The sequence below is a fragment of the Pseudochaenichthys georgianus genome, chromosome 16 (genome assembly GCF_902827115.2).
Source record: "Pseudochaenichthys georgianus chromosome 16, fPseGeo1.2, whole genome shotgun sequence".
Classification (NCBI taxonomy): Eukaryota; Metazoa; Chordata; class Actinopteri; order Perciformes; family Channichthyidae; genus Pseudochaenichthys; species Pseudochaenichthys georgianus.
The window spans coordinates 26,541,593-26,568,850 of NC_047518.2; the positions used below are offsets into that span (position 1 = coordinate 26,541,593).

A 27,258-nucleotide genomic window follows, 5' to 3' on the forward strand; every position below is an offset into this window, starting at 1 on the left:
AAAAACAAGCTACATTCAGTTTATGTGGTAGCATCCCCATGCTAACCTGGTTTGCCAGGTCTCGCATTAGTGCTTGTGAGAGGAAAGTGCATCTGTGTGTGTGTAGCTCTCCAGCCCGAAGGCAGAGATATAAATAAAGTCACAGTGCAGCTGGAATCTAGATGCATTCATTCCACTGCAGCGTACAAAGCAGAAGAAGACAAGTGACCTACAAAAAATAGAAAGGGGAAAAGCAGAGGGACACAATCTTGCTACTGATCCAGGAAATACATTATGACCTTCTCACTAACATTTTCCCCCTTAAAACCATTTAACATAACAGCCCTGTCACACACTTATACACAAACTTCCTTGGATGAATTGCCGTTGCCCATTACTGTTTACATCAAGCAAACGCAGCCTATACAGATTTCTGTGTAAATAATAAACACATTTTTTTTCCAAAAGGGCTTGGAACTTAATACACACATATCAAAAAGGATATGAAGTCAAAAAAGCTTTAAAAAATAGTCTGTAGCTGCAGGGGCTTGTGCAGTGGATGCAATGCTAATATGACGCTCAGCAAAGTCTTGCTTTGAAATGTCTATCCCACTGTGCATTCCTCTTTAAAGTTCTCCACTTCCCTTCAGCTCAGCTAGCAAACACTTGTTGGTAGCCACCAGAGACCTGCAGTACAGAAACAAATCATAAACTAACCACGTAGAGCTGGTGTAAAAGTGAGAACATCGTTCATTGTGAAAACCTAAAAACAAGTATTAACACTAAGATGTCTTCATCTTCTTACCGGTGGCTTTCATGCAACATATTTGACAAATCCTTGACTTTCTCAGACTCATGCACTTTCTCCTTCAACCCCTCGATTTCTTTCCTCAGCTCCTCCACTTCAGTCTGGGCCTCTGAGGATTTTTAACGACAAAGTGTGAGTTTTTCTAAAGAAAGCAGCCTAATTAGCACTCCTTCATTTCTCCAATTGGCGTACACACCCACCTTTAATCTGAGAGATTGGTGAACTTTTCATCATGGACTTCAGATACTGTCGTTCTAACTTGATGAGCTGTTTCTGTAGGCCGACATTTTCCTCCAAGACAATCCTCAGCTGCTCGTTAAGTTTGGCCTGTGTTTGAGAAAATGAAATAATGACAGTAAGTTCATCAAAACTATCAAGGCCTCCTAAAGCTCAACATTGCCTTCTAGTGTTGAATCCACTCACAACTGCACTGCGAGCTTCCTCCAGCTGATCGGAGAGGTTACGGACTTCACTTTTGTGCTCGTCCTCACGTGAAGCCGCTTGAAAGCTCAGTGCATCAGCTTCCCTTCTTAAGGTCCTGACCTCTGCCTCCCGACTGGAAATATCGTTTTCCATCATGGAGAGGATCTGGACTGCCTGAGCTAGAGCCAAAAATAGAATAATGAGAAGACATTCATTATCTTTAGGCTCCTGTAATCAGATAAGACATTCCATAAACCAAAGTCCAAACTCACACAGGAAGTTGTTGTTATGATGCAGCGACTGCTCTCCAGTCCAGTGTTTGTCCACGAGGTTGAGGAGCATCTCCAGAGGTTTCCTATAACCACCCTGGGATGTGAGATAAGATATTTGTTTATAAGAGAAAATAAACAACTTTAAATATATTTTGTACAAGTAGGAAGAACAACAAAAAAACACAAAAGAGTAGACTTAATTAACTTCCCACCCTTTTTTTCTTCTCCCCTTGCGGCTGCAGGCTGGATTCCCCTTCTGTCTTATTGAAACTAGAGTAGGTCAGTCTTGGAGGATGTAAGATGGGGTTGGAGGGGTCGGACAAATTCAAACCAGGACCACGTGGACTGGGAGGCCGGATATTAACTAATGAGGAACTATGACGATGACTTGGATCTGAAAGAAATGTGAAAACACATTTAACTACATGTCAAGAAAGTGGGTTGTGGATGTGTATTAATGTCTGACAAAGGATTATATTCAGTACAGACATTATTCTTACCAGGATTAGGGGTATAATGTCCCTTTGCTGCTTGCCTGGTGTGCTTGGCGAAGTCCTTTTGCTTTCCAGACACAGGTCTGTGTTTCTCTACATAGGGGCCAAAGGACACCTTCGGTCTTTCAGTCGCTTTAAATGTGGAAGAGCTTCTTTTATGAGATGTTTCTTTCACGTGGGGCACTTTGGACTCTGTGTTATCTGGTCAAATTATAAATGACACAATAATACACCGAAATTAATTTACCCTCATGTTCATGATTAAAAGCAAGAGTAATATAATAATAAAAACAAGAATTGGCTTTTGTCTCCACCTAGTGGAAAAAACAGGACAATGATGAGATAAGATGCTGAAGGGAAATTCAGGCGTTATAGCAGCAACAGAATACGAGATAAACACAGGTAGTACACCTGAGAATATACACAGAGATATTAAGAATAATTTACAATTATCTTTAAAAGTATTTTATCCCGTGTTCATCCAGAACTGGTGACCAATTATAATCAAAATACCAGATTATAATTACAATAAAAACAAGTAGATTTTGGATTAACAACTCCTGGTTTTATTATTAAAATCGCAACAACAGAAAAAGTGGTGCCAAATATACTTCAAATGTTATCAACTGTTAAAATCTCTATGCTACTAAACAACCACAAACAGGCGCTTGAAAAGCTCTATATCACAAACTGACTCTTACCATAATTTGTAGGGGAATTCCTGAGGATGGATTTAGCCCATTCCTAAAAATAAAACAAATTCAGTATATATAATGTAAATATACTACTGATAATTGTTTGACCAGAAGTAAAAATCACCTGTTTTGGAGTAGAACTCCTCAGTTCTGTAAAATCATTGGATTCGTTGTTTGATTCTGAGACAGAAACAGTTTGAAAAGAAGTTACAAAAATGTCACTTGGTTGGTTTTAAACTGAAAATGTGTTTGTTGACTTTGACATCTTACCTTCTGCCTCCTTGTGAACCGAGTGGGACTGAGTGTCACTTTGCCCTTCATGATTCCTCGCAACAAAATTCAACACAATATCATCGGTGTCCGTCAGGAGAGAGAGCCTCCTGGTTAAGCGGTCAACCAAAGCCAGTCTCTGATCACTGCTTCTGTGAAACACAAGCAACACAGAATGATACAACTCGGGAGAATAACAGGTGAGATATTTGTTTGGATAACTGCAACTGTAAGTGAGAGTGTTTTTGCACCATCACTTTTGTCTTTAAAAGCTCTACAGTGATATGTATGTGTTGCCTTTCTTCATAATCAAACATTTGAGTCACCACGACTTTTACATTTTTTTACATACATTTTGAGTGTTTTCCATTTTCTCAAGATCATAGGTAGACCTATTCAGTCAAAATGGAAGTGAAACCCAAGCATTTGTCTGACAGTTTACCTTTGCTCAGCAACCTGATTTAAAGAGGAGCTCTTCTGCTGAGGTAGAAGGTCAGAGGAGAACTGCATTATAGCAACTTTGCGCTCTGTGTCTCTGATTGGACAGCTGTCTAGAAAGCAAGAAAGGACACTCAGTTGCATTGAAAACTGACCGGAGATAAGCCCAAACTGGGGAAGGTGGTTATATTTTACCTAGTTTGCGTAGGTTGGGCATGGCATGCACCAGGAAAGGGCGGTATTGTGGGTAACTTTTAGTTAGAGGATTGAGTCTGAGGTCCAGCTCTCTCAAAGCTGGCAGCTCGTACACCACGTTCACCTCTTCAAGGGAAGGAATGTGATTATAGTACAGGATCAGCCTCTCAAGCACTTTCAAATGTTGAACCCCCTGGGGAGGAAACAATACCGTTTTGAAAAGAGGTTAACAGTTATGAGCAGATATAAAAAAAATGTTTTTAAATGTCCCAAATTGGGATTAATAAAGTACATCTTATTTGATCTTATATCAGATCAGCATTTTCAAGTATACATTTTGAGCATGGAATAATCTACAAAGACATCTAAAATTAGAAACATTCATAACAAATAAATGTAAGAGCATCATTAAGAATGTGGTGACAGAAGCATAAGGTTGAGGCACTTGTGTTGAAAAGTGTTTTGTTTTATTGTACATTTTTGTAAATCATATTGCATATGTGTTGTGATTTTAATGTGGCAGCCAGGGCCGGATATCTCAATGCAATTTACTGCATTGCAATGCAATTTAACAGCTTAAAGACTTGATCCAGAGTTTAAACTTTTAAATATAGTCAATGGTTTAAACCCACCTCAATGCAGACGATAGCGTTACAGGAGAGGTCCAGAGACTTCAGACGGACAAAGTTATTCAGAGCATTTCCCAGATGTCTGATCTTCTCCTCATACGTCCCCGGGAGGCTCAGTGAGCGGACATCACCTGTTTAAAAGAACAACATGTACTATAAGACTGCAGTGAATTAGTAGCTTGTGGTGCATGTGGTTTGCAGCAGATTGCAGTCATTGCTAGTGGCTGTGTTAGCTGGCGTTAGCTTAGCCGTCAATGCTAAGGTTTGGAAAAGTAACTACGGTTAGCTAAAATAGTTTTAAAACAACACAAGCTCAACGCCATGGCTTGACCTGTAATAGTCGCTTGTATGTATTCGCATACAGCGCTTGTATTATAATTAGATCATCTTACCAAGACAGGGATGTTTTAATTGTAATCTCTCCCGTATCCATTGCTCTGTTATGGTTGTCAAACTCTCCGCCGCCATACTTTTCGAACTCATGCTGCCTTCAGGTACTGTCGGAAGAAACCGAGAGCATCATTCAGTTTGACCTTTACATTGATGTGCAGTGCACCATCTGTTTTACTGATTAAACGCAAAGACTGCATATTATAATTGTTTGCTACTCATACTAACATTAGCTATTATTTTTCTACCGTTAAAATAATCTTTTTTTCTGCCATACTGATAGATCTGATCAAATACATTATATTCGATACATATACAATTCATAAATTCATAAATATGTATGCCTACACAACTAATAAATATGTCTTTAAAATAGAAACACAATTCACAATTATTGTTGCACCTGCGCCTATGTTTCTGCAACGGTACAATCAGAGTTTTCAAGGAGCATTAAAGGCGTCTCTTGGAGCATGCGTACTGTCCACATCCGGAGTTGTCACGTGTCATAACAAACATGTTCCTGTCTAAAGTTTGGTCCTCTGTTCTCTGTGTTTAGCCAACTATAAAACACCGTCAGATTCATGCAACAGTCTAGTAGTTCACTTCACACACACTAGAAACAACGTATTGTTGACGTTAGTAACGGTAGCGTTGCTCGTGGATGTTTGCAGGAGTACCAGTCGTCGTCAGGATCAATGGCGTCCTGTGCAACAGAGTTGATAACATCATGTTCCAACATCGTTTTGTCTGCCACAGCATTATACTATTCCTACAGACTATTTAAGGTAGGTGGCATTCAATGCAGTGCCAAATATCGATGATAATTGGTAAAAAAGTTATTTGCTAACTTCAACGTTTTGTGCTGAAACCATAAATCGATATAGCTGACCAAACGATATTCTAAAGACATTCACTCCTGTGTTCTGCTTTGTGTCCTACTTGTCCAGTGTACACTCATTTTAAATAGAAGGTGGACTTTAATCCATTCAAAAGATATAGCCTACTACTTGTAATGTCCACTGTAGTAATACATTTCTGCATTGTCACTGGGTCACATAACATGGAAATTATTGAAAAAGAAACTTCATTACAATATTCTTATCAAATTCAAATACACACATTTCCTAGAAAAAAAAAAGAGGTGTGTCCTCCTTATCCAGTTTAATATTACAATTCTGCATTGATTTTGAAGGTACATGATACAGAAGCGATTAACAATATAAGAGTTTTAATAAAACGGCATGTAAAAAGAGAGACATATTTAAATAAAATTGAAGAATCATTCCAATGTATCCTACTTGTTCAGTGTATTATCACAATGCCTTATTCATTTAGAATCATAAGACTCACTGCCTGTGCATTTGTCTCTTTGTAGGATCACAGGGCTCCTTCAGTAGGCCTCTTCCTGCTCGGACTCTCTGCAGCACTGTCCATCGTGCAGCCCTCCAGCTCATACCTCACATCTTTACAGAGAGAAGCAGAGTGGACCGCCCAGGTTCTGGCTCCAGCGCTGGTCTCCTTCGACTTCCTGTGGCTCAGTGAAGACCACAACACAGCACATACCCTCCTGTGTGGCTCCTGTCTGCTGCTTGGTCTGTGTGACTGGCTCTCAGCCGATGCTCTCACGCTGATGACGCGCTGCCTCGGTTTGTCTTCCCTGTCCTGCTGTCTGACGGTCTGTCTGTTTGCCGGGAATGCTTTAGGGGCCTTTGGCGGTGTGGCCCTCAGCCTCCCATTGCTTTTGGCTCAGAGGGTCGGAACAAACACTTTCGCTCCACTCATTTCTCAAGCTGCAACTGAGGGACTCATCAAGTGGCTTTTAAAGGGCATCATGTCTGTGGGCTGTTGGGCCTCCACACAGGCCCTTGGCAAGTTCCTGTTGGATGTGACTGAGCAATGTATCATGGACCTTTAGAAAATCTGTAGATATCTGTATGATGAGTCAGGATCCGTGTATAGTGATGGACTTGGACAACATACACAATAGTACAAAAGTCAACTGGTACTGACCCATGCAAAAGTGAATGTGCCTAACTTATTAGCATTTCAGAAAAATTCTGAAAAAGAGTTGTGCTGCACAATTTTTGCGATTACAACAAACTTTTTCAGGATGTTTTTAACTGGATTAATTTTTATTATATTAATAATAATAATAATAATAAATTATTATCTTGTATTTTAAGGTATAACAAAATTGCAGTAGAGTTGGAGTGAGAAGTGGATTCATCGATTAGTAAATTGACTGAAAATGAAACGATACAATATATACAATACATTTTCTAAATTATTGATTATTTCGAAAAATGCCACACAACAGCTGATGGAGGAATTGCTGCTTTTTTCTTTGTTTAGTCATCATAAAACAAATATCATTGAGATAAAGACTGTTGAGAGAAAAAGCAATCCAAAGAGTTCACCTTGCGCACTTGGAAACATTTTAAAATATATTCTGATATTATCTTACAGATAATATGATTCATTTAAGATTTTATGAAAGACAATGTAAACATTTACATTTCTTTCTTCATTTTTTTAGGCCACATGCACTCAAGTATAACATGCTTCACATATTTTATGTTTAAGGACTTAATACAATTATTATTTAACACAATTATTAAGGCTGAGATATATGAAACATGAATTTTCACAAGTGCTTATTTATTTTGTATCACGCTTTGTGTTCAAGCCAAATATTCCACATGGTAACGGAGTATTGTAGCTTACATTTCCAAGTATTTCAGAAATCATTCAGATATCTGATTTAGTCAATTATTTGTAGTTACAATGAAGTCCCAGATTGGGTTTACAGTATCCGCTAAGCATAGACCTTGGCTGAAATTATTAGAAACTTTATTTGAATAAAATACAAAGCATTAACAAAACCCAGATGCCACTGAACAAAGTCATTTGCATGAGAGTATCCGACAACGATTTAAAACTGATAGCCCACGGTCTGCATGACTGTAATGCCTCAATGACCTTTATTAGACATATTGGAGTACCCTCCTGACATTAATTATGCTGTTCAATTTGAATTCGCCAGCACGTGGGCGGTTTAATTTAATCTTTGATCATTTTAGAGAATGTCTTGCCGGCTGTATTCACTGTCAGGCTGTTAGAAGCCTGCACACATCTCTTTAAAAGTTTCAACATCTAGCTGCTTCAGAGTCTGGGTCCCATTTGTTCTGCAGCCTCAGCAGTATCACTGTTTCCATATCTACAGTGGTCTGAGCTCTTGGTCCTGCTCTTACCTCACCATGCTCGTTTGATACTTATCAGTAGACATTTTACACAATGGTTTGCTGCAGTGGTAACAGAAATGACCTCATCTGTTTAACATTGTGCCCACATTGTTATCCTAGCATCATTTCCATATTCTGTGCAGCCATGTGAACACTGCAGATTCTCTCTCAGGATTTCAGAATTGTAAGCAGCTGCCTCAGCATTTTTACTGCAGTAAACAACAAGGATTTGTGGCTGTGTTCCTGTCTGTGGAACAATGCCTTTGTCAGACCTCAGCACACAGGTGACCATGGGATATTTAAAAATGTATTTCATTCTGTGCACGCCTTTGAGTTTGGGTTGCAAAAGGATGGTGCTGATTGTGCTGTGATGTATCATTAAGGTCAAGTCTTTATTGGAAACATTCATCTGTTTTAAAATGTCACATGTTGTATTTTATTTATTTTTAATTTGTTAACAAAAATGTGAAAACTAAAAGAATTTTGAGTTGACATAACTTGAATAAATTATTTAAATGCATCTGAAAAATGACTTCTAGTTACAGAGTATCATTTCCCACTGCGTTACACACGCTTCTTGTCTTGTGGCCAACTTCTGTACCATAACAGTCCTTGGAAACATCAAATAGTACAAGTGTAATACGTTGAAGTATCTGATTGTTATGAACACCTGGAGCCAGGCACATCTCTTCCACCCCTTTCTCTGTTATCACCACCAACTGCTCCTGGTTCAATTTGTCTCCATACAGAAACTGTCACTTCACACTGCAGCGGATCAGTAAACTGCACTGAGCATGCTCGTGCAGATGCAGCCTGTAGATGGAGCAAAGTGGAGAGGAGGAGGAGGAGGAGGAGGAGAGAAAACAGAGAGGGAGACACAAAGGAGCTGCACACAGCGCTGGGATGCTGTTGCAGCTCTGAGAACAAAACCTGCATGGGAGGATTCTTCTTTGTCAGCACAGATGGAGTGTGAGAGGGGAATACCAATGACTGGGATGTCAGATTGTCATCACCAAAGAGGAACAGAAATGTGAAAAGGTAAAAGAGAAACATCTCAGCTTGATGGAATGAAGTGACATCAAAAAAAGAAGAAAATGTGTCTCTTGAGAAGTCCTGATGTATTGTGTTTTTTTCGTAACCGTTATTTTTACATGTATTCTTCCTTTGATTATCAGAAAGACTTCAACTAAAATTGTGTGTGCTTTTCTGCTGCAAGATAGAGATTATTTACTGAGCTTATGTGTCATTTACAGGGACTCTTGGACGGCGTAGCAATGTACGCCTTCTACTCCCTGTTAGTCTACATCTTCTACACCGTCTTCAAGAAGGAAGAGGAGGATGAAGCTTTGGAGGGGGCATGTGGATCGTCCTCAAATGTATGTCTAGCCACATCATGTCTAACCTCGGGGGTCCTCCGTGAGGAAAAGTCCTTTTTATTTCAGGGAACATGCCTGCGTCATCTTTACCCCCCGACAGTACAGAAGGGCTCTGTCATAGAGCATGTATACATTTGTGTTTTCATTTTCTTTGCTCATTTTGTGGATTTCTGTGGATGCAATATGTAAATATGTAGCCTGTGCATTACCATCTGACCCTAATGCATGTTGCTGTGTTCAGGAGCCAAGACCCGTTTCCATGGAAACAGGGAGAAGGAGGAGAGATGGCCACACCTCCAAAATGGGGAAGAAGGCTTGTGCTCAGCGTGGTGAATCCAGTGAGTGCTCAAATAGCTGCTTTTTTTTGTCCAACGTAATATAGAAGATTAATAAAACATTTATGATGTGGGTAGATTCTACTTATTGAATATTTAGTATATACATTCCTTTACTCTTCATTGTTTTTGTGATTTGTTTTCATCCAGGCAGTAGCAGTGACAGTGATGAAATGTCTCTGAGTGATGAAGGTGAGGCAGAAGGCCCCGACATCCCAGCATGCACTCCTCTAGCTGCTTTCCTATCCTTCAAGCATGAGGCTGAGAAGAGGAGGGCCTCCCAGGTCCAGGTGGAAACAACAGGAAAGGTGACCAAACTGTCATCACCTAATCTTAGCTCCCCACCTGATGCATAAATGAGAAGTTCCCCAAATAGTAACTCCCTATGTGCTGCTCAGCCGACAGAGTCTCCCCTGCTGGCGGTGATGTCCCACTTGCTGACTTTTCTGGAGCAGTACTCCCACTTCCAGCAGCTGCAGCAGCAGGCCGACCAGTACCGGGTCCAGCTGAAGAGGCACCGTGTAAAGCACCGCAGACAAATGAAGGCCCTACGAGCGTCATACCGCCAGCGCCTCAGGGACAAGAGCAGCATCATCAGCAGCCTGGAGGAAGCCATCAGCCAGCAGCACACCCCCAGCCCGCTGAGCGAGGGTGAGGGGGAGAGGGAATGGTCACCTAGGGGAAGGAGAGAAGAAAGAAAGAAGGGGGAGGGGGCAATTAAGGTGCAAGAGGAATGGGTTTTTCAATTTCCTTCCGGTAGGTGTGAGGAGGATGAAAAACAGAGAGGCAGAGGTCGAGTGGTTGTTTTAATAACCAGAAGTAGATTGGTTGGTGTGAAGCAGAAAATGGCCCTGCAGTCTTCAAATCGATATGAGACTTCAGATTGGGGAGATCATGTGATAGATGGAGGATGATGAAAAAAGGGAAGCACATCACATGCTCATCATAACAGGTGTCTATCCTGGGTTACAGAATAACGATAAGATGGGTTTTCCTTTAAACCTATGAAAGCTCAGTCCTTTCCATCATTATATAACAAAGTGAGTAGGATTTGAGAGTGAGTCATCAGTTCCCAAGATAGTGTCTTAGTAGTTCACTTCAATCATGGGGATTTTCCATTGTTGGCCCACCCTAGATTCGACTTGGGATACTGTACACTTTTTATAGAAGAATACAGTCTTCGGCAGAGGAGCAGACTGATTAGATTTGCATGTAAGTCAAGAGGCCAGACTAACTCTGTGCAGCTGCAATGACCTACAAGCTTTAGATGTGGGTCTCTGCTGTGTTTCAGATCTTACCAGATGGTTCTTTGACCTCGGAGCAGGAGGATAGCCGTATAGGCTGCACTGTATTACATCACTTTCATGTGTAATGTACAGTATAGCGTGTTAAACAGTGCATGGAGCTGTAGTAGGCAGATCAGAATCCTGTCCTGATGCTGACTGTTAGTCTTGGAGAAATGATAACCCGGGGGTTATATGAATCTCAGTGCGTAGGTGTGTTTAAAGGGAGGATCTCATGCGTACTGAATATCATTAGCCACAGGAAAAAGATACATGATTCCGTGGCGAGGTTCTTTGGGTACAGGGATAGTGATTCTTTGGCTCTCTTTCTTGAATAAAACATGGCTCAGAGTTATGTTTTATTCCCTGCAAATGCACTTACACGTCTTGGCTCATGCAAGGAGCCACGTGTACTTGTGTTGGACTAAAAATAACCAGAGTCAATGCCCCAAGTGTGACAAGGGTGTGTGGTCTGTTTGTTTACTGTTGTTTACGTGCAGGCCTAATTGGAGAGGTGATGCTTGTTTCTTTTAAGATCCTTTATGCACAGATCCTTGATGCACAGCTGTAGCCTTTGCTTAATTGTTGTTGTTGTCTTTCCCTCACATCACCTCTTCTCCCTGCCCCATTGTGACATGGCGACATTTATAAAATTAGCATAAGGCCTTGCGATGATAATAGGAGTTGACAGGGCCTGATAAAACATTGAGGAGGAGCAAAGTCATTGAAAATGCTGCGGGGCATGCTCCATGGAGTTTTTATTTTAGCAGGCTGTTGCTTTGTTTAAATTATCTTCAATGCTCCAAGCTGCACGTGAGAAGCTGCAGCAATCCTGCATAGATCTTTAAAGACGCCCAGGAGACTTGAGGGTGGAAACGATAAAGTTAACCTCACTGCAAGGCATGGTGACTTCAGGCTTTCTAAAAGAGCTTTAAGTGCATAGTTAATGTTCATTAATAATAAACACACACAAGCATTTAGGCGGACTGCAGGAATTTGTCACAAGAAAAACTGATAAAAAACAGGTCAGAGGAGGTTCAAACGACTATTGTACTATTATTGGTTATCTGAATATGAATATTGATCTGTACATGGCATAATATAGCTGCTGTTATATTTGCTTTTTGTTATGCCATTAATATCCAGGCCGTATGATGGTGCTGCTGCATAGGCTGATTTGAATGTTCCTTGCTTATATCCCCCAGGTGAGTCCATCGGTGATGAAGGGACACAAGCTGGGGTTCACCGGCTGGTTGAGTCTCTGTACGGGCTGCAGGGGGAGAGGAGTAAGCTGAGGGGGGAACTCCGTCTGCTGCACTCCCAGCTGGAGGAGAAGGATCTGGACCGACACTCTCGTATACAGACCTTCCAGCAGCAGGTAGGCAGCTGCATATTAGAGAAATCCTGAGTGCTTTATCCATTTAGGAACAATCTGCTTCAGGAAAGCCATACATCATTTATCACAAATAGTTTATTGTGTTTGAATCTAGTCTCATTACAATATAAGTCATGCAGTTTGTAATAATGAAGTAAGGCAAGGCAAGTTTATTTATATGGCACCTTTCAACACAAGGCAATTCCAAGTGCTTTACAAAAATGAAAGACATTATGAGCATTAAGAAATAGTGCAGTGGAAACACATTATAAAATAGCATTTAAAAACAAGTCATTAAAAAGAAAAGATAATAAAAGAAACATAAAAATTACAAGAATATTAATCTTTGGCCTTTAAACTATCTTTTCAAATAGTAATATGTCTGAAGTAATGACCTATTATTAATGTTTACAAAAAAAAGTAGTATTGCAGAATAAAATCACTTAGATAATGGAATCATGGTGTGTTATATGATATATAGTAAATCATGTCTGTAGTCTAAATCTATCTCTGTTTACCTCTTCTCATTCCTTACACAGATCGACGAGCTCAAGAGTTGCATAGAGGAGCGCGAGGAGGAGCTGTGCAGACTGAAAACAGCCACGGTAAGCCCTGTGCACTATTGATTCAATCATTTGTCAAGTCTTCGTCACTTCCCTCGTCATCAGCAAAGCTGCAACGTCTGCCCACATACTTAAAATGAAGCGTTGTGTAACACCTTAATTATAAATCCATCTACAAGGATATCGGTTCAAATATTCAAGATTCAAAGGTTTTGTTGTCATAAAGCTACAGTGTAGAAATGGCAGTGAAAATCTTATGACCTGAGCTCCTCCAACAATCCAACATACATAATAAAATACAAAAGTACAAAATAAAAAGTAGTACAAAAGTCTATATACATGTAAATAGAATGTGATATGTACAAGAACAGAATATTAAATAAAATAATGTAAATTAAGACAAAATTAAATACGGTTTATTGCGTTGATAACTATTTATACAAATAAGTATATCGCATGATGACAACAGGAATGTTTATCGGGCACTTAGCAGAGCTCAGGTGTTTAGCAGTCTTCTGGCCTGTGGGATGAAACTGTCCCTGAGTCTGGTGGTTTTAGTCCGGATACTGCGGTACCGCTTGCCAGACGGCAGCAGACTAAACAGTTTGTTGCTGGGGTGGTGGGGGTCTTTTATAATCCTGAGGGCTTTCTTCTTGAGCCGCTGGGAGTAGATGTGAGGGTCACTGCTTTTGATGCATCTCTCGTTGTTATGCTGAACCTTTTATTTCATTTCCTCAGGGGGCCACAGACTCAGAGAAGCGAGTGTTGTGTCTGTCAGCAGAGAATGAGAGTCTGAAGCAGAACCTGAGCGTTACCCAAGGCCTCCTGCAGCAGCTGTCAGCCATCCCCTCTCAATCCAGCACCATGCTCATCAAGGTGAGACGCTCCAGCACCAGAGCTTGTGAACGTGCTACAGAGGAAGCCATTTGTCACCACAAACATTTTAAATGTTCTTTGTTTCTCAGGAGAATGAGAACCTCCGCAGTAGAGTGCAGCAGCTGGAGATGTCCCTGCAGCAGCGTGCTGAACAGCTATCACATCTGGAGCGACAGAGCGAACAAAGTGAGTGGAGGAGAGGAGAGGAGCTGAGGAAACGAGAGGACCGAGTGAGGGAGCTGCAGCTGGAGCTGGACAGAGAGCGAGGGAAGGAGCCAGAGATAAAGGTACAAGAAGGAATAATATATACTATTGCCTAAAATGTTGAGCAGTTGACCCTGATCAGGTGTTTTGTTTCTCTCTCAGTATGTCACCCAGACTGTGGAGGTGGAATCACCAGCCACTTTAAAGCAGCTGACCAAAGCCAGACAGAGGAATGAACTGCTATCCGATAAGCTGGCCAATCAGAATGAGCGGTGCAAACAGCTGGAGGAACACATCAGGAAGTCTGATGAATACAGCTGTAATCTCCAGCACAAGGTAACAGGAGCCATATAATTCACACTTAACTAGTTTGGTGTAAATTAGTGTCTTTCATTCCTGTGTTAAAGTAAAAATTATATAAATGAACAGGCAGCAGTATAAAACAAGTTATACTAAAGTGAAATAAAAGAAGAGTGCTAAATCAGGTTTTTATACATTTCTCAAACAGCAAAAACTGGATATAAAGTAAGATGGGCTACTGAGAATAATGTTCTACCTTAATAAATACTGATGCTTCAGGCCACTAAGAAGCAAGGAACCTGGTAAGAAATCCCAGATGATCCTCTTGGTGCCGTCAACCTTAATTACAAAATATTAAAGAGACAGAATTGAAAAGCGTAAATAAAGCACATGCTGTTTGAGAGAATAAATGATCAAAGCGGTGAAAATCAAAGACAGGATGAGGAGGTTTCCTCTTTGCTGCTGTAAATTCCAAACCAGATCAATATGATTGACAGATGAACTCATTACAGGGCTGAGCCGGCACAGATTGGACAAGTCAAGTTGACATTTTAAACAAAATGCTGTGCGTTTTACAGATTGCAGCGTATGAGCGAGAAATCACTAAACTGAGGGAGGAGCTGTTGAAAGAGATTGGACACTTGGAGGAGAAGAAGGAGGAGGCTGTGAAAGCTGCCTCCACCTGCTCAGCCGAGCACTTCCAGAACCTGCAGGACCAATTCTTCGGTGAGTGATAGAAAACCCTCCAAAAGAAATCTTTAAAGAGACACTTTGAGAAATGTGCCTTTTTGCTTTGTTGCTGAGAATTAGATGACAAGATTGATACCACTCTTTTTGTACAGATTCAACAAATCAATTAGGTAAACAAGTAAGACAGGGCCTGGTAGGGTGATGTTGTTTATTTTGAACAAAGCCAGGCTAGCTGGTTCCCCATTTCCAGTGTTTTTGCTAAGCTAGGCTAACCAAATGCTGCCTAGAGTAGTATCAATCTTCTCATCTGACTCAAGAAAGTGTAAAAAAGCGAATTCCCTGAAGTTATTATTTGATTCAGAATTGTATATGTGCCTGATTCCACATCTTTGTGTATTTTTGTCAGGCTTGCAGAAGCGTCTGACTGCACTACCTCCAACTTTACGCTCCATGAAAACCGACTACACCAGTCTGAAGAGCCAGGTTAGAAACTTCTCCGACTTTTACGGAGCAGCTATCAATGACGCAAAAAAACAGGTACGTACTGTGACTCCACATCAAGGCTTACAACCTTGTTGCATATATTAAGGAGATTGATCAATCTGACCAGCTCAACAAGCCTAGTTTACTTTTTTTTGTTACATATTTGTCTGTTTGTCAGGTTACAGCAGCTATTAGTGAGATGTCTGAAGCCAACAAAGATCTCCTGGAGAAATACAGGAAGGAGGTTGCACTGCGCAGGAAGTACCACGAGCAGCTGGTGGAGCTTAAAGGTAAGCAGAGAGGGGAAAAAAACTGCAGAATATGAACCGTACATCATTAATTGGGCCTTCTTTTTGTCAGGCAACATCCGCGTGCTGTGCCGTGTGAAGCCGGTGCTGAAGGAGGACCAGCACGAGGAGGGCCAGTCTGTGGTGGTGACCACGGACCCCAACAACGAGTCCTCACTCAATGTGCTGAACAAAGGAAAGGATCGCATCTTCGAACTGGACAAGGTCTTCCACCCTCAGGCCACACAGGAAGAGGTATGAGGACGCACAGGATATGCAGGAAATATAATAGTAATAAGATCTAACTCTTCATTTGGTTTGTTTTCAGGTCTTTCAGGAGATAGAGCCTCTTGTGACGTCCTGCATCGACGGCTACCATGTCTGCATATTTGCCTATGGACAAACTGGCTCTGGAAAAACCTACACAATGGAGGTATCTAGTTGTACTGCATTATTGGAGCTGAATATTGATTACAGATATAGTACACACTCGGCACATTTGTTCCATAATGTGGGCTGCAGGTTAAGTATCACTTTATCTTCAGGGCAGTGTGGAGAACCCAGGCATCAACCAGCGAGCCCTGAAACATCTCTTCAGTGAGATCGAGGAAAGGAAGGACATGTGGACTTACACGGTGACCGTCAGCTCTGTGGAGATCTACAACGAGGTGCTAAGGTACAATGTTCTGCACTTTTATGTCCCTTTAGCCTGTAATATATATATATGATATCTACTACATTTCCACATACTGTTCTGTTTTGTATGTTAAATAATATCCAATTGTGTCTAAAATCTTTTTACCTAATCAAAAGGTTATTTTTTTTGTTTTTTTTTCCTTTATTGTTTTTTTGTAATAGACTGGATGTCATTGTAAATATGGATCGCCCCTCAAGTATTATACAAGTGTAAATAAAGGTTGACAAAATGCTGTTTCTCAGAGACCTGCTGAGTAAGGACGGAGAGAAACTGGACATTAAGATCAACCCGGACGGGACGGGACAGCTGCATGTGCCGGGCCTCAGGGTCATCGAGGTGAAGAGCTTTCAGCACATCAAGAAGGTTTGTTTTTAAGTTTGTGCTGATGGGATCATTTATTAGTGTTCAATATATAAAATTTCATTTATGCACATTTTTCTTGTTTTTGTTTAGATTTTAGCCAAAGCTCGAAGGAACAGGATCACCTTCGGCACTCAGATGAACCAGCACAGCTCCCGCTCCCACGCTCTGCTCTGCGTCACCGTGCAGGGCACCGACCTCGCCACCGGCTCCAAAACCACCGGTCAGTCACATGGGCACTTATTCCTCTACAGGAGAAAGTGTGTTCTTAACATTTGCTATAAATTTGAATAGGGTTTGGCATTTCTCTTTGAATCCATCTCTTTTATTAAAGCTGAGTGCAGTCTCATACATTATGCTAAATAAAAAAATAAAATACTTCCCAGTGAATATCTGCAGCGCTTAGTCAGAAGAGAATTTAAGAGAAAAAATTAGAGCATAGGAGGAGCTTCTGGTCCAGTCAGACAGAAGCTAGTCCAGAGATGACTGTCTGCATCGTTCACTCTGAATTCACTTTTCCTTTCTCAGGAAAATTGAACCTGGTGGACCTGGCTGGCTCTGAGAGGGTTTGGAAGTCTGGTGCAGAGGGAGAAAGGCTGAAAGAGGCGCAGAATATTAACCGCTCCCTGCTGTCACTGGGTGACGTCATTCAGGCACTGAGAGCTCGGCAGACTCATATCCCTTTCAGGAACTCCCGCCTTACGTACTTATTACAAGACTCCCTGGGAAAAGGTAGCAAGACTGCCATGGTGGTGCAGGTGAGATTTCTGATGCAAGTGTCTCAGCCTTAAAAGTGTAACTTTTATTACAAAACTACATTTGTAGTCTTCTTTGATGTGTGTCATGAGCCTTGTTTTGTTTCCACTAAAGGTATCGGCTCTGGAGAGTAATGTGGGAGAGACATTGTGCTCACTGAAGTTCGCCCAGCGGGTGTGCAAGGTGGAGCTAGGTCCTGCAGCCAGGAAGATTGAATCTGGTGGAGGACAGTGCGACTGACAGTCACCTCCTGTTCCCCAGTGACCCCCAGGAAGCCATGAATCCACAAGTCAGATTCTCACCCACCTTATCAACCAATCATAACGCTTCAATATCAAGAAGATCAACAGCAATCCTGCTCAAGGGCTAAATCTGAGGTCTGTGTGGCAGCTGAATGCCAGCCTTTGATTGAGGTTGGGCGTTCCGGCCTCCTCGTTGCCATTTCCTGCTTCTGACAAGCGATAACCCTTTATCTTTCGCTAATCTGCATGCAGGAGTATTTACTCTCCCACTCCGAGTGCCAAAACAACCTATGACTCCCCCCAAGATCTAGATACGATGCTTCGTTGAACAACAATATCTCAGTTTCCTCTTGTGAAATACCAAATCCCAGGACTTATCAGCTTTTTCTTGCTGATCATCACAGTATTTAAAGCAGCGTGATGATAGAGAACAGGATCAACCAGCTTCCAGAGCCACAATATCAACACCTCCGTTTTTAGCAGTATTTATCATCTTGCTATTATTATCTGTAGTTTGTGAGCTTCATCGCTAATGTTGTATATTTTTGAAGATTGTAGTGTGTAGGGGAACCGGTTTTGTAGTCAGTGAGTATGGCTAATAATAATTTCAATGACACTTTTGTCACATTAGTGCAGTTTTTACGAGAAGAAGATGAGCACTGAATGGTTTCTGTTTCTCTTTAGAGCCTTCATCATTTGTCTTTTGAGAACAGAGGAACGCTGTTGAAGGAACAGGTGGCCTTGAATTAGAAGTGGTGATGAATGGTGCAATACGTCCCTGTAGAGGAGACAGTTTAGCCCTACGTTGGAAGAAGCACTTTATTGAGGGAAAATAGGAACTATTTAGTTCAGGAAAGGTATATACGTGCTTGATATAGATATCACTAGTGAATGTCATACCAAAAATCGCTTATCGTTATCTGTTCATCTTTGTTCCTCTATTTATCACCCATTGGATCAACTTGGTTCAATAGTAGCAAGACATTAATGTTGCAGTAACTATCATGAGAGCATAGGGCTCACTTAAGGCCTAGTCGGTAGATTTTCAGATCGTTTTCTGAATAAATACGACATATTTAAAAAGTGTCTTTTCTCTTATTTGATGTCCAGCAACAAAATAATAAATATTTGTTAGTAATAACATGGAACTACAACAGCTACCGCTTGAACATCTCAAGATGTAAGAGTAAATGTTTGTGGGCAAAACTTTGTACATTTCTATTTCTATTGTTTATTTTTATGTCAGTGTTTTTGCATACTGTATTATATATTTTTGTTTTGTTTACATATGCCGTGATAAAGGAATGAATCCATATTGCCTCTCCCCCCAAGCCTCAAAATAAAGACAACAGGTATAACAAATAATAATCAGGCATTAGAAAAAAAAAATCACATTTTACTTGAAAAGATGAAAAATATGGATGTAACATGACCAATGCACATTTATAAACCACACAAGCAGAATGTTCTATTACATATTAATGTTGTAATGTAATGATGCAATGCAGGAGTCAGAAGGATATTGTATGAAAACCTGAAATATGACTTTACACCCTGAAAGTGGCAGTCTTTTTGAAAACAACACGGATGTGACAATACTGTCCCGTGTTGTAGGCAGAGGCGATCACTCTGTAGTCTTATTTATTTTGTATCCATCACATTTTGGATTCAGTCCGAGTCTCCGTCCTCCACTCCTACTGCTCCCACCGCCGCGGCCAACTCCTCCTCGCTGCCTCGCAGACGATCCCCTGGGCACACAAACACTCACGGTCAATCTGATCATTCATTCTTCAATCAATAGATGTTTAACATTTATAGAGATCATACAGATTGAGCAGAACCTGGTTACGCTTTTATTCAGGTTGATTAACATTCACATATTGTAACTGAGCAACCCTGTTATCACAACGACACTCCCAAAACAAAAAAACTATCTTATTTACAAAAGTAAGCACAACCCACAATCATGTTTTCATTTACCTTAAGCTGTAAACAAAAAAAAGAGTTGAAACCAAAGTATAAGGAGTTACTGTTGTTTATGTATTCATGCCATTATAAACCTAGCCTAGTGTTGGTGTGTAAACGGTGTGTTCTCCATGATAGCTCACGGCTATTATTAGAATGTGGATCATACATCACTGGAGCAATCGCATCATTGATGTAATCAGATGGCGTCAAGCCCCTTGAGTCTGGAAACCACAGAGCAATTAGCCTCATAATTCACGCCTCGCTCCGACCTGCTCGTCACCGTGGTGCAAACAAAACATGAGAAAGGGAATACTCACGGATGAGCTCAGCGATGGCTCTCTGCGTTCTCCTCTCCAACTTCTCCAGTTTCTTTGCCACATCACGCTTTAGATCCCTACGATCAGAAACAATAGATATAAACAATAAGATGATAATGTCGGTAACATTAAACCATACCAAGGTTTTCTGCAATCTGCAGGGTGAAAGATAATGTTCTAGAAGCTCTTACCAGTCTGGTTTTCTTGGGGCGAGGTTGGCCAAATCCTGAGGAAATAAAACATTTATTAAAAGGTAGGTAAGAATGGAGAAACCAGCTCGAGTGCGCTAGAATTTGAAAGTACACAACCGAAAAAAATCTGCCCCTTCCTTCAGACTTCCTTACAGAGCCCCTCCTCTTCCAACACACACGAACGCGCACATGACCAATGAGGGCACGAGATAAGTTTGTGCACGAGATGGAAGGCTGACAGGCAGGTAGGCCATCCAATTATTTTAGCCGGGCTGATTTGATTGGTCGTGCTTTTTACAGCGCCACGGCTTCCACAGATGAATTTTTTTTTTATGTATTTATTGTCAAAGCATTTAATATATTCATTGCTATCGGGATGTTAAAGGAGACATGTCATGGCCATTTCCACTGATCATAATTCCATTGTTGAGGTCTACTAGAATATATTTATATTGTGCAATTTTCCAAACTCACATTGGTTTCTCAAACAGCATCTCTGTAAACTACGTGTATTCACTGAATTTCACTCTCTGCCTTTAACGGCTCATTGTAGCTCCAATAGCTCCAGCCCCCACCCTCCCTGTGTGCTCTGATTGGTCGGGACGTTGTGAATCGCACTGAGCTCCGTGGAGGTGTGGTTTCCTATCGTTTAGCGATACACAGCGAAACACAGCCACACACAAAGTCATAGCCGAAGTAAAAACAATAAGTGTGGCTTGATATTGAGTAAGAAAAAGGTTGATAAACGCTGTGAGAATGGGTCTGCAGAGAGAATTTCGCCGCGATCCCAACTGTCTGTTATCAGCCTGCAGCCAGGGAGGAGAAATCAGCAGAGCTGCCTGCACTGTCTGTCTGTCTGTCTGTCTGTGTGTGTGTGTGTGTGTGTGTGTGTGTATGTGTGTGGGGAGGGGGGGAAGTCCGTTGATTGGTTAATTTGGACCAATCAGCCTGGTCATAGCTCTGGGCGTGGCTACTGGGTATCCCTAGTAGCGATACCCAGGAAGTAAACAATGAAAAATGAGAAATCTCCAACGAGGCGTTTTGGGGAGGTATTTTCTGTGTTAGAGTTTTACTCGCTACAGGGTGTGCTTTGAGGGTTTGTGACTGCAGACCGTTTACATGCAGAAAAACCTTCATAACACACAAGGGGACGGGTAATAACCGGAAAAGCATGACATGGGACCTTTACGAGCATTCCATGGAATATAACAAAAAGTGAATTACCTACCCCACCTTTAAAGCAACTACAAAAAAATGTGACTCTTCAACAAAATAAATCACAGTTACAAAAGAAAAGGACGACTCACCACTTCTTCAATGATGGGTTCTGGGTTAGCTGCCTCTAACTGGTCTTTTACTTTGTCCTCAACTGCAAACAAAGAACATGTATCATTATTCAGAAAAGATATGGTTAGCAGGATGCTAAATGTTTGCTGTTCAGAAGCTGACCATGTGCTTAGGTGTGATGTGAATACTAAGTGAATGTTTTCTCAAAGCTCTCTTATGACTGAAGGCTTCTCACCTGATGCCGGTTTGGCTTTGGGCACCTGCCTCTCCTTCAGCTCTTCATCCTCTGGAGTGTAATTTCTCAGCTTCAGCTCTCTGAGGACAGAAAAGCAGAGTAATGCGTGTTTACTTTAGAGATAGGGATGAATACAGAGATGCTAAACTTACATGATCAGTCACCAAGGCTCTAACTTTCTCCCTTCCAGGAGGTGGCAGTGCAGCCAAACATATATCACCAGAGATTAAGAAGCATAAAAGGCCATCTGCAAACCCAACACAGCTGCACGTTCAGTGTCCAGAGGAGGCTGGGTATAATGTCCCTCTTTATTCCTATGAACACGTCTGATTAACACGGTCCACCTGCTCCTGGGCATGGACTTGAGGAGAGCAGCAAACAGCTGAGGAATTCTGTCCTTGATGTTGAATCACGCAGTCTTTCATCACATATGCACAGAGGAATTCCTGGCGAGTTTAGCTGACATCTCTGCAGATTATACAAAAGACGTCCAGACGCAGAGGTAAACTATTGTCCCACCGAGCTCGGACCAAGAGGGTTTATCAGCTGCTCTGAGCTTAACATGGATTTGCGATGAGACTCGAGAGGGTGCACTCTTGATACATTCATCACACCCCGGCTGCCAGCAGACAGACCGATGCCTTGTATGGGTATGGGCAGGAATGCTGGTCATGTTCTGCCTTTGGCGGACTGAGGGTTACTCTTAGTTCACACACACGTTTCTCTGTGCCTCCAGAGTCTTTCCTGAGGAGGAGGAGGAGGAGGAGGAGGAGGAGGAGGAGGAGGAGGTCTACATATCTAATCTTATATAGAATTCTCAATGCCACTCATATTGCAGTCACAATAAATATATTGTTTTTATCTTAAATTATATAACTATGAAATACAACTAAATTAAAATCATTTATATAAAAAAAAGGAAACTACATCAATGGTTGTCGTAAAGTCCCTAAAATTAATTCAACGGTTTTAATCATTTTGCCCAAATGAGCTCCACAGTCACAGTGTGACAAAGTCCAGAGGCCCTGACAGACAGTTTGGAGTAGAGAAAGAGCAACAGGCCATCAGCCTCCAATACATTCAAATAGGATGAGACTGAACGTAATAAAAAAAGGAGAGAACGATGTGCCATAGATCAACAAATTGAAACTGACCCTTATCTAGGTAGCATCATTACAGGCATAAAGGATGACACTGATGGTGACTGAACGCTGCTTTGATTTCCAGTTGCTGGTTTTGTTCATGCTCGCTCTCTCCGTGATTAGTGACGACGGTGCTTTTCTTACAATGACAAGTCAAATGAGAAAAAGGCCTCTATAGCTGGGCTGCATTATGTGATGTGTGGGAGTTTAAGTGTTGGTGTAAGGGTGGCAGTAGTATAAAGGAACATGACTTGCAAGAGAAAATGAAATTGCATTCTTGCCATTATTCATCCTTTTTTTTTTTTCAAGATTCATAATTTCTCCTAAACATGATGTTGGATGAAAGACGGAGAAAGTCCTCTATGGAGCGAGTTGGGGTGTAAGCTCTATGGCAATGTGTTCATTAGATTTCAAAATGGTGCTTTCTGTGGCATGAAAGGGAAATCCAACATAACACTAAGATACATCATAGGGAAATGAATATTACTGAAAAGGTTAATAATAATATTGAGTCATCTTTTTTTAATATCCAAACTGAAGTTCATCTATCCTGGCTGGTAAATGTCATGGTATTTTTTATAGACTAAAGTACATTTGGTAAGCGAGAACATAAATAATTTTCCTTCAAGCAGGACCAAAGATTACAAGAAAACGTACTGCACATGTTTTGCCTCCGAAGTTTGACGTTGCGTTTGCTTTTCTTAACCGTCTCTTATTGCGTCCAAACCTTTAAAGTGCGTTTACACATTTCTACTTCAAGCACACTGGCATCAAAGAGAGCCTGTGATCAATTCAGAGCAGGGTCCCGAGTGTGGCTCTTCCTAAATGTTTAGAGTGAACCGTGGCTGAGGAGAAGCTGCAGCAGTGTTCGAATGTTTACACTGATATCAAGCTGCTCCATTCACCAGAGCAAAACACCAGACAGCAGTTAGCCTCCTCAGTGAGCCACAGAGATGGTTTAAGCTAACATGTTAGTCATATCACTATTTTAGAGGCTTTTTAACTTCCTTGAATCATAGTTTTTATTTCCAAACCATTTAAGGCAAGTCTTCCTAGGTTAAAAGAAAGCAGCCCATCAACACTTAACAAGATGTAATAGGAAAGGGCACTCGGTTTGGAGAAATGTGTGATAAGACACAGGAAACTGAAAAACCACAAGTTCTAATGTTTTTCTTGTGGATCATTATTTTAATATGAGCAATAACTTTAAGACAAACATGTTTATTGTTGTGTTCTTTCATGCCTGGGCTAGGCCATTTGATCTCACATAAAGATGTAATAGCAAGACAAGTCAAATGAAGACAGATCACACCACCACACCTTACCATAACTGTGTCTTGATTTAGCAAAACAATTATTGAAGTTCCTTCCTTTAACACTAGACCTTTTGCTTCACTGACATTGGTCTAAATGAGTCATGTTCATTGTCATGAGAGCTCTGTCGTGTTGGACTGGAGGAAAAACAGCGGCACTCCCTCAGTGCCGTCATTAAATATAAACAATGGAAACCAGGTCCTGTAGGACAGGAAAGATGGCTGCTCCTTTCTACCAACTGACACAAAGTAGAGTAACCTGCAGGATATTTGAGCAGCCAATAGCACGAGGCTGTGATCCGGCCCGGGGTAAACACTGCGTCTTATGACCTGCACTGTGTGACAAGGAGATGGTGTTCAGATAAAGGCTACGTTGGAATACTTTCAAATCAGTTTCTCTTCTGTTGTATGCAGCATAGCATACCTCAGCTGAATGTGCAGTGAGCAACAGTTTAAGAGATCTTTACATGCTTTATGAAAAGTATGATTCATTAAATGTGTGTGTGGTGTGATGACTGACCTGTGCCTTGTTTCAGGAAGTTCCTCTAGAGAAGCTTTTTTGTTCTCTGGCTCCCCATCCTCCTGTTCTTGTCCCTGTTAAAATATCATCATGTCATGAGTGATATAACTAAACCAGCCACATTTAGGTAAACGCATGAGGAAAAAAGACTTGCAGAAAAATGTTTTGAGCCCCAGTCATAAGTTTTAACAAAAGAATAAGAACCCCTCCCATCTTGCATTTTCCTAAAGAGGCTTCCTCTCCACCTTTGAGAACAATTCAGGGGACTGACTCATACTTGGAGTTCAGTACAATAGGAAAACAAGTCCCAGCTTTAGGAACGTCAACAACTGTTGATCATGGCTAGTCGAGCCAGTACGCCTCACCTCAACTCAAAAACAGCTTAGTGAAACATTGCAGAATAACTGCCAAAACAGCAGCTTGTTCAAGGTGAACAGGGTGTTTCCTGTTGAATGAGAATTCATACTCAGAGCTGAAAGACGATCACAGTCGATCAGATTAACTGTGTATTGTTTAAGTAGTTCAACTCAGAAAGCCCTACTGAAACGCGGCAGCCTGCTCAATTAATCGTATTTTAAATCGCAATTACGATTATGGCTTGCAACGATTACGAAAATAACGTAATCGATTTTTTTTATTATTATTATTATTACTTTCTTTTCTTTTTTCAGTCGAGTTATATTTAAAGTTCAGGGTAATCAACTGTTAAAAACATACTGTTCACATTTTTTTTCTCCAATAGATGTTTTCAAAGTAAATGGATAATCGTTTTTATTAATAATCGTGATATCAATTATTGACCCAAATAATCGAGATTATGATTTTTGCCATAATCGAGCAGCCCTAAGTACTATTATTTTGGGTTGTTTTCTTGCTACTTGAAATAGATTCTTTATTTCATAAGCACCTTTCTTGTAACCGAGGTATCTACATTATTCATGTGAATTCTCTGTTAAAGCTGTAAATGTTTTCTTTTCCGTTTCATCTTCCGTCATAAGTGTGTTTTTGACTGTGTATCCAGCTCACACATGTGTGGCAGAAGTTGTTTTCTCGTGTTCATTGTTATTCAAATTAATCAGGTATTGTTAGACTACTACTTCTATTATTCCTCCATCAATAATTCAGTCGGTGAGCTGAACGTTAATAGATAAATACTGGTTAGCTTTTGTTGTTTTCAGCTTCAGGAGTCTTGCAGATGATTCAAGTTGACTTATAAATCACCATGGTTGAGCTTCTAAATAAAACAGTTAGAAACAGACATATTTAATGCAATATGTTTGTGAAAGAGGTTGAAAAATGTATGTTATTTACAGTATTGGAATATCCATGGTGTCAGAGTATCTCTCATTATCTTTACCCCATTATAGCCATCTGAAAAATCTATCTCTATGCTCCATTGTATCCCAGACCTTTATCATCAGAAGCAGGACTTTATATTGTGTGTCTAAGATTATCTTTTATCATAAAATACTTTAAGGAGACAGCATTTTTAAATCAAATGATTCATATCACTTTAAGGCACCTTCATAGAATTGTTCAGCTTAACATCAACCAGTTGTCTTATATGCAAGGTAAACCAACTGCTGGATCAGCTCTAGTTTGACCAGTCTGTCGAGAAGCATACCACTTAGCTTGTGTATATAAAATACCATCAGGTGTTTGGTTGGCTGGCCAGTTTGAACATGTGCTTTCTGTTTAGTATTTCACAGAGGATCTAATACGATTATTAAACATACATATCGCGGGTGAAACCTTTATCTAAAGCTGATTATATTTTGGCAAAAGAGTTTATTGTCATTTGGGTTCATACATTTGTTATAGTTTTTAATCATTCATGTTAACTAATATTTAGCTTAAATGTTAACTAAAACGTGAGTAACAAACTTAAAAGGCTCTGTTATTGTCTCTGAATAAAATTCATTTTAAAAACTAGATAAATGTACTAGTTCAGTACTCCAAACATGTACATAAAGACTCCTAATAGTACAACAAAGACAAGAACTAAAGCTACTACTGATTTTCCAACTACATTATTAAGCTAACGTTAGCTTCAAGCTAAGTCGGCTAACGTTTCCTCACAAATAAAGGGTTTTATAGAGGCTATGTTGCATTTATCAGACACCAGGCATCACGAAATGAGTCACTCACATGAATTTGTTTATCTCTTATTGCTTTTAACCTCTCTTTCCTCTTCAGGGCCTGCTCCTGCAGTGACCCAACATTCCGCTCCATGTTTATCTCTACACGCCGCTGAATGCTCTCTGAACTCCATTAAGGGTCCTGGCTCAGGATGTGAGAACGAGCTTCGAGCACATCGATTGCGGTGGCTTGTTGCCTTCTTATCATGTGATATTGTTACATTGAAAATAGTCTTTAAAATTATGAATTAGATTGCTGAAATTTGAAGAATTAATATTTTAAAATCTAAAATCCAACATAGAATAATGATATTTTACACATTTGTAACACAAACCATCTTATTAATGAGTCTAATGTGGAAGACCATGGGATAATATTTGAATTGCTTTGCTTGTAATAGCTTATATGCTATTTTGTAGTATTCAAACATACCTATGGACTCTGAGCAGAGCTATACATTGAGGGGACATACACTGGCACACTG

The 27,258-nt window shown here is 40.6% G+C and overlaps 4 protein-coding genes across 4 annotated transcripts; 2 read left to right on the forward strand and 2 right to left on the reverse strand.

The window, feature by feature from the left end:
* Positions 1-2: 2 nt before the first annotated feature.
* On the reverse strand, positions 3-4,676 carry cep72 (centrosomal protein 72). Its single transcript, XM_034102382.2, has 14 exons — positions 4,596-4,676; positions 4,207-4,334; positions 3,575-3,767; positions 3,384-3,492; positions 2,942-3,093; positions 2,796-2,851; positions 2,678-2,720; positions 1,983-2,177; positions 1,695-1,876; positions 1,483-1,576; positions 1,211-1,389; positions 988-1,114; positions 785-896; positions 3-666 (listed from the first exon to the last, which is right to left on the reverse strand). Exons 1-14 carry the CDS (start codon positions 4,669-4,671, stop codon positions 606-608), a joined length of 1,707 nt encoding a protein of 568 aa, XP_033958273.2. The 5' UTR covers positions 4,672-4,676; the 3' UTR covers positions 3-605.
* Positions 4,677-5,108: 432 nt separating this feature from the next.
* Positions 5,109-8,367, forward strand: LOC117460810 (transmembrane protein 276-like). Its single transcript, XM_034102387.1, has 2 exons — positions 5,109-5,378; positions 5,969-8,367. The coding sequence occupies exons 1-2, from the start codon at positions 5,289-5,291 to the stop codon at positions 6,506-6,508; spliced, it is 630 nt and encodes a 209-aa protein (XP_033958278.1). The 5' UTR covers positions 5,109-5,288; the 3' UTR covers positions 6,509-8,367.
* A 325-nt stretch (positions 8,368-8,692) lies between these two features.
* LOC117461359 (kinesin-like protein KIFC3) lies at positions 8,693-18,975 on the forward strand. The gene is made up of 20 exons (XM_034103187.1): positions 8,693-8,873; positions 9,089-9,211; positions 9,453-9,549; positions 9,697-9,854; positions 9,945-10,197; positions 12,035-12,207; positions 12,744-12,809; positions 13,506-13,643; positions 13,733-13,930; positions 14,010-14,183; positions 14,726-14,873; positions 15,244-15,374; positions 15,499-15,610; positions 15,681-15,862; positions 15,936-16,040; positions 16,153-16,283; positions 16,547-16,667; positions 16,758-16,887; positions 17,193-17,422; positions 17,535-18,975. The coding sequence occupies exons 2-20, from the start codon at positions 9,110-9,112 to the stop codon at positions 17,658-17,660; spliced, it is 2,775 nt and encodes a 924-aa protein (XP_033959078.1). The 5' UTR covers positions 8,693-8,873; positions 9,089-9,109; the 3' UTR covers positions 17,661-18,975.
* A 62-nt stretch (positions 18,976-19,037) lies between these two features.
* Positions 19,038-26,918, reverse strand: ccdc12 (coiled-coil domain containing 12). Its single transcript, XM_034103188.2, has 7 exons — positions 26,784-26,918; positions 24,636-24,709; positions 21,661-21,740; positions 21,446-21,507; positions 20,139-20,173; positions 19,948-20,024; positions 19,038-19,410 (listed from the first exon to the last, which is right to left on the reverse strand). Exons 1-7 carry the CDS (start codon positions 26,865-26,867, stop codon positions 19,331-19,333), a joined length of 492 nt encoding a protein of 163 aa, XP_033959079.1. The 5' UTR covers positions 26,868-26,918; the 3' UTR covers positions 19,038-19,330.
* Positions 26,919-27,258: the final 340 nt, after the last annotated feature.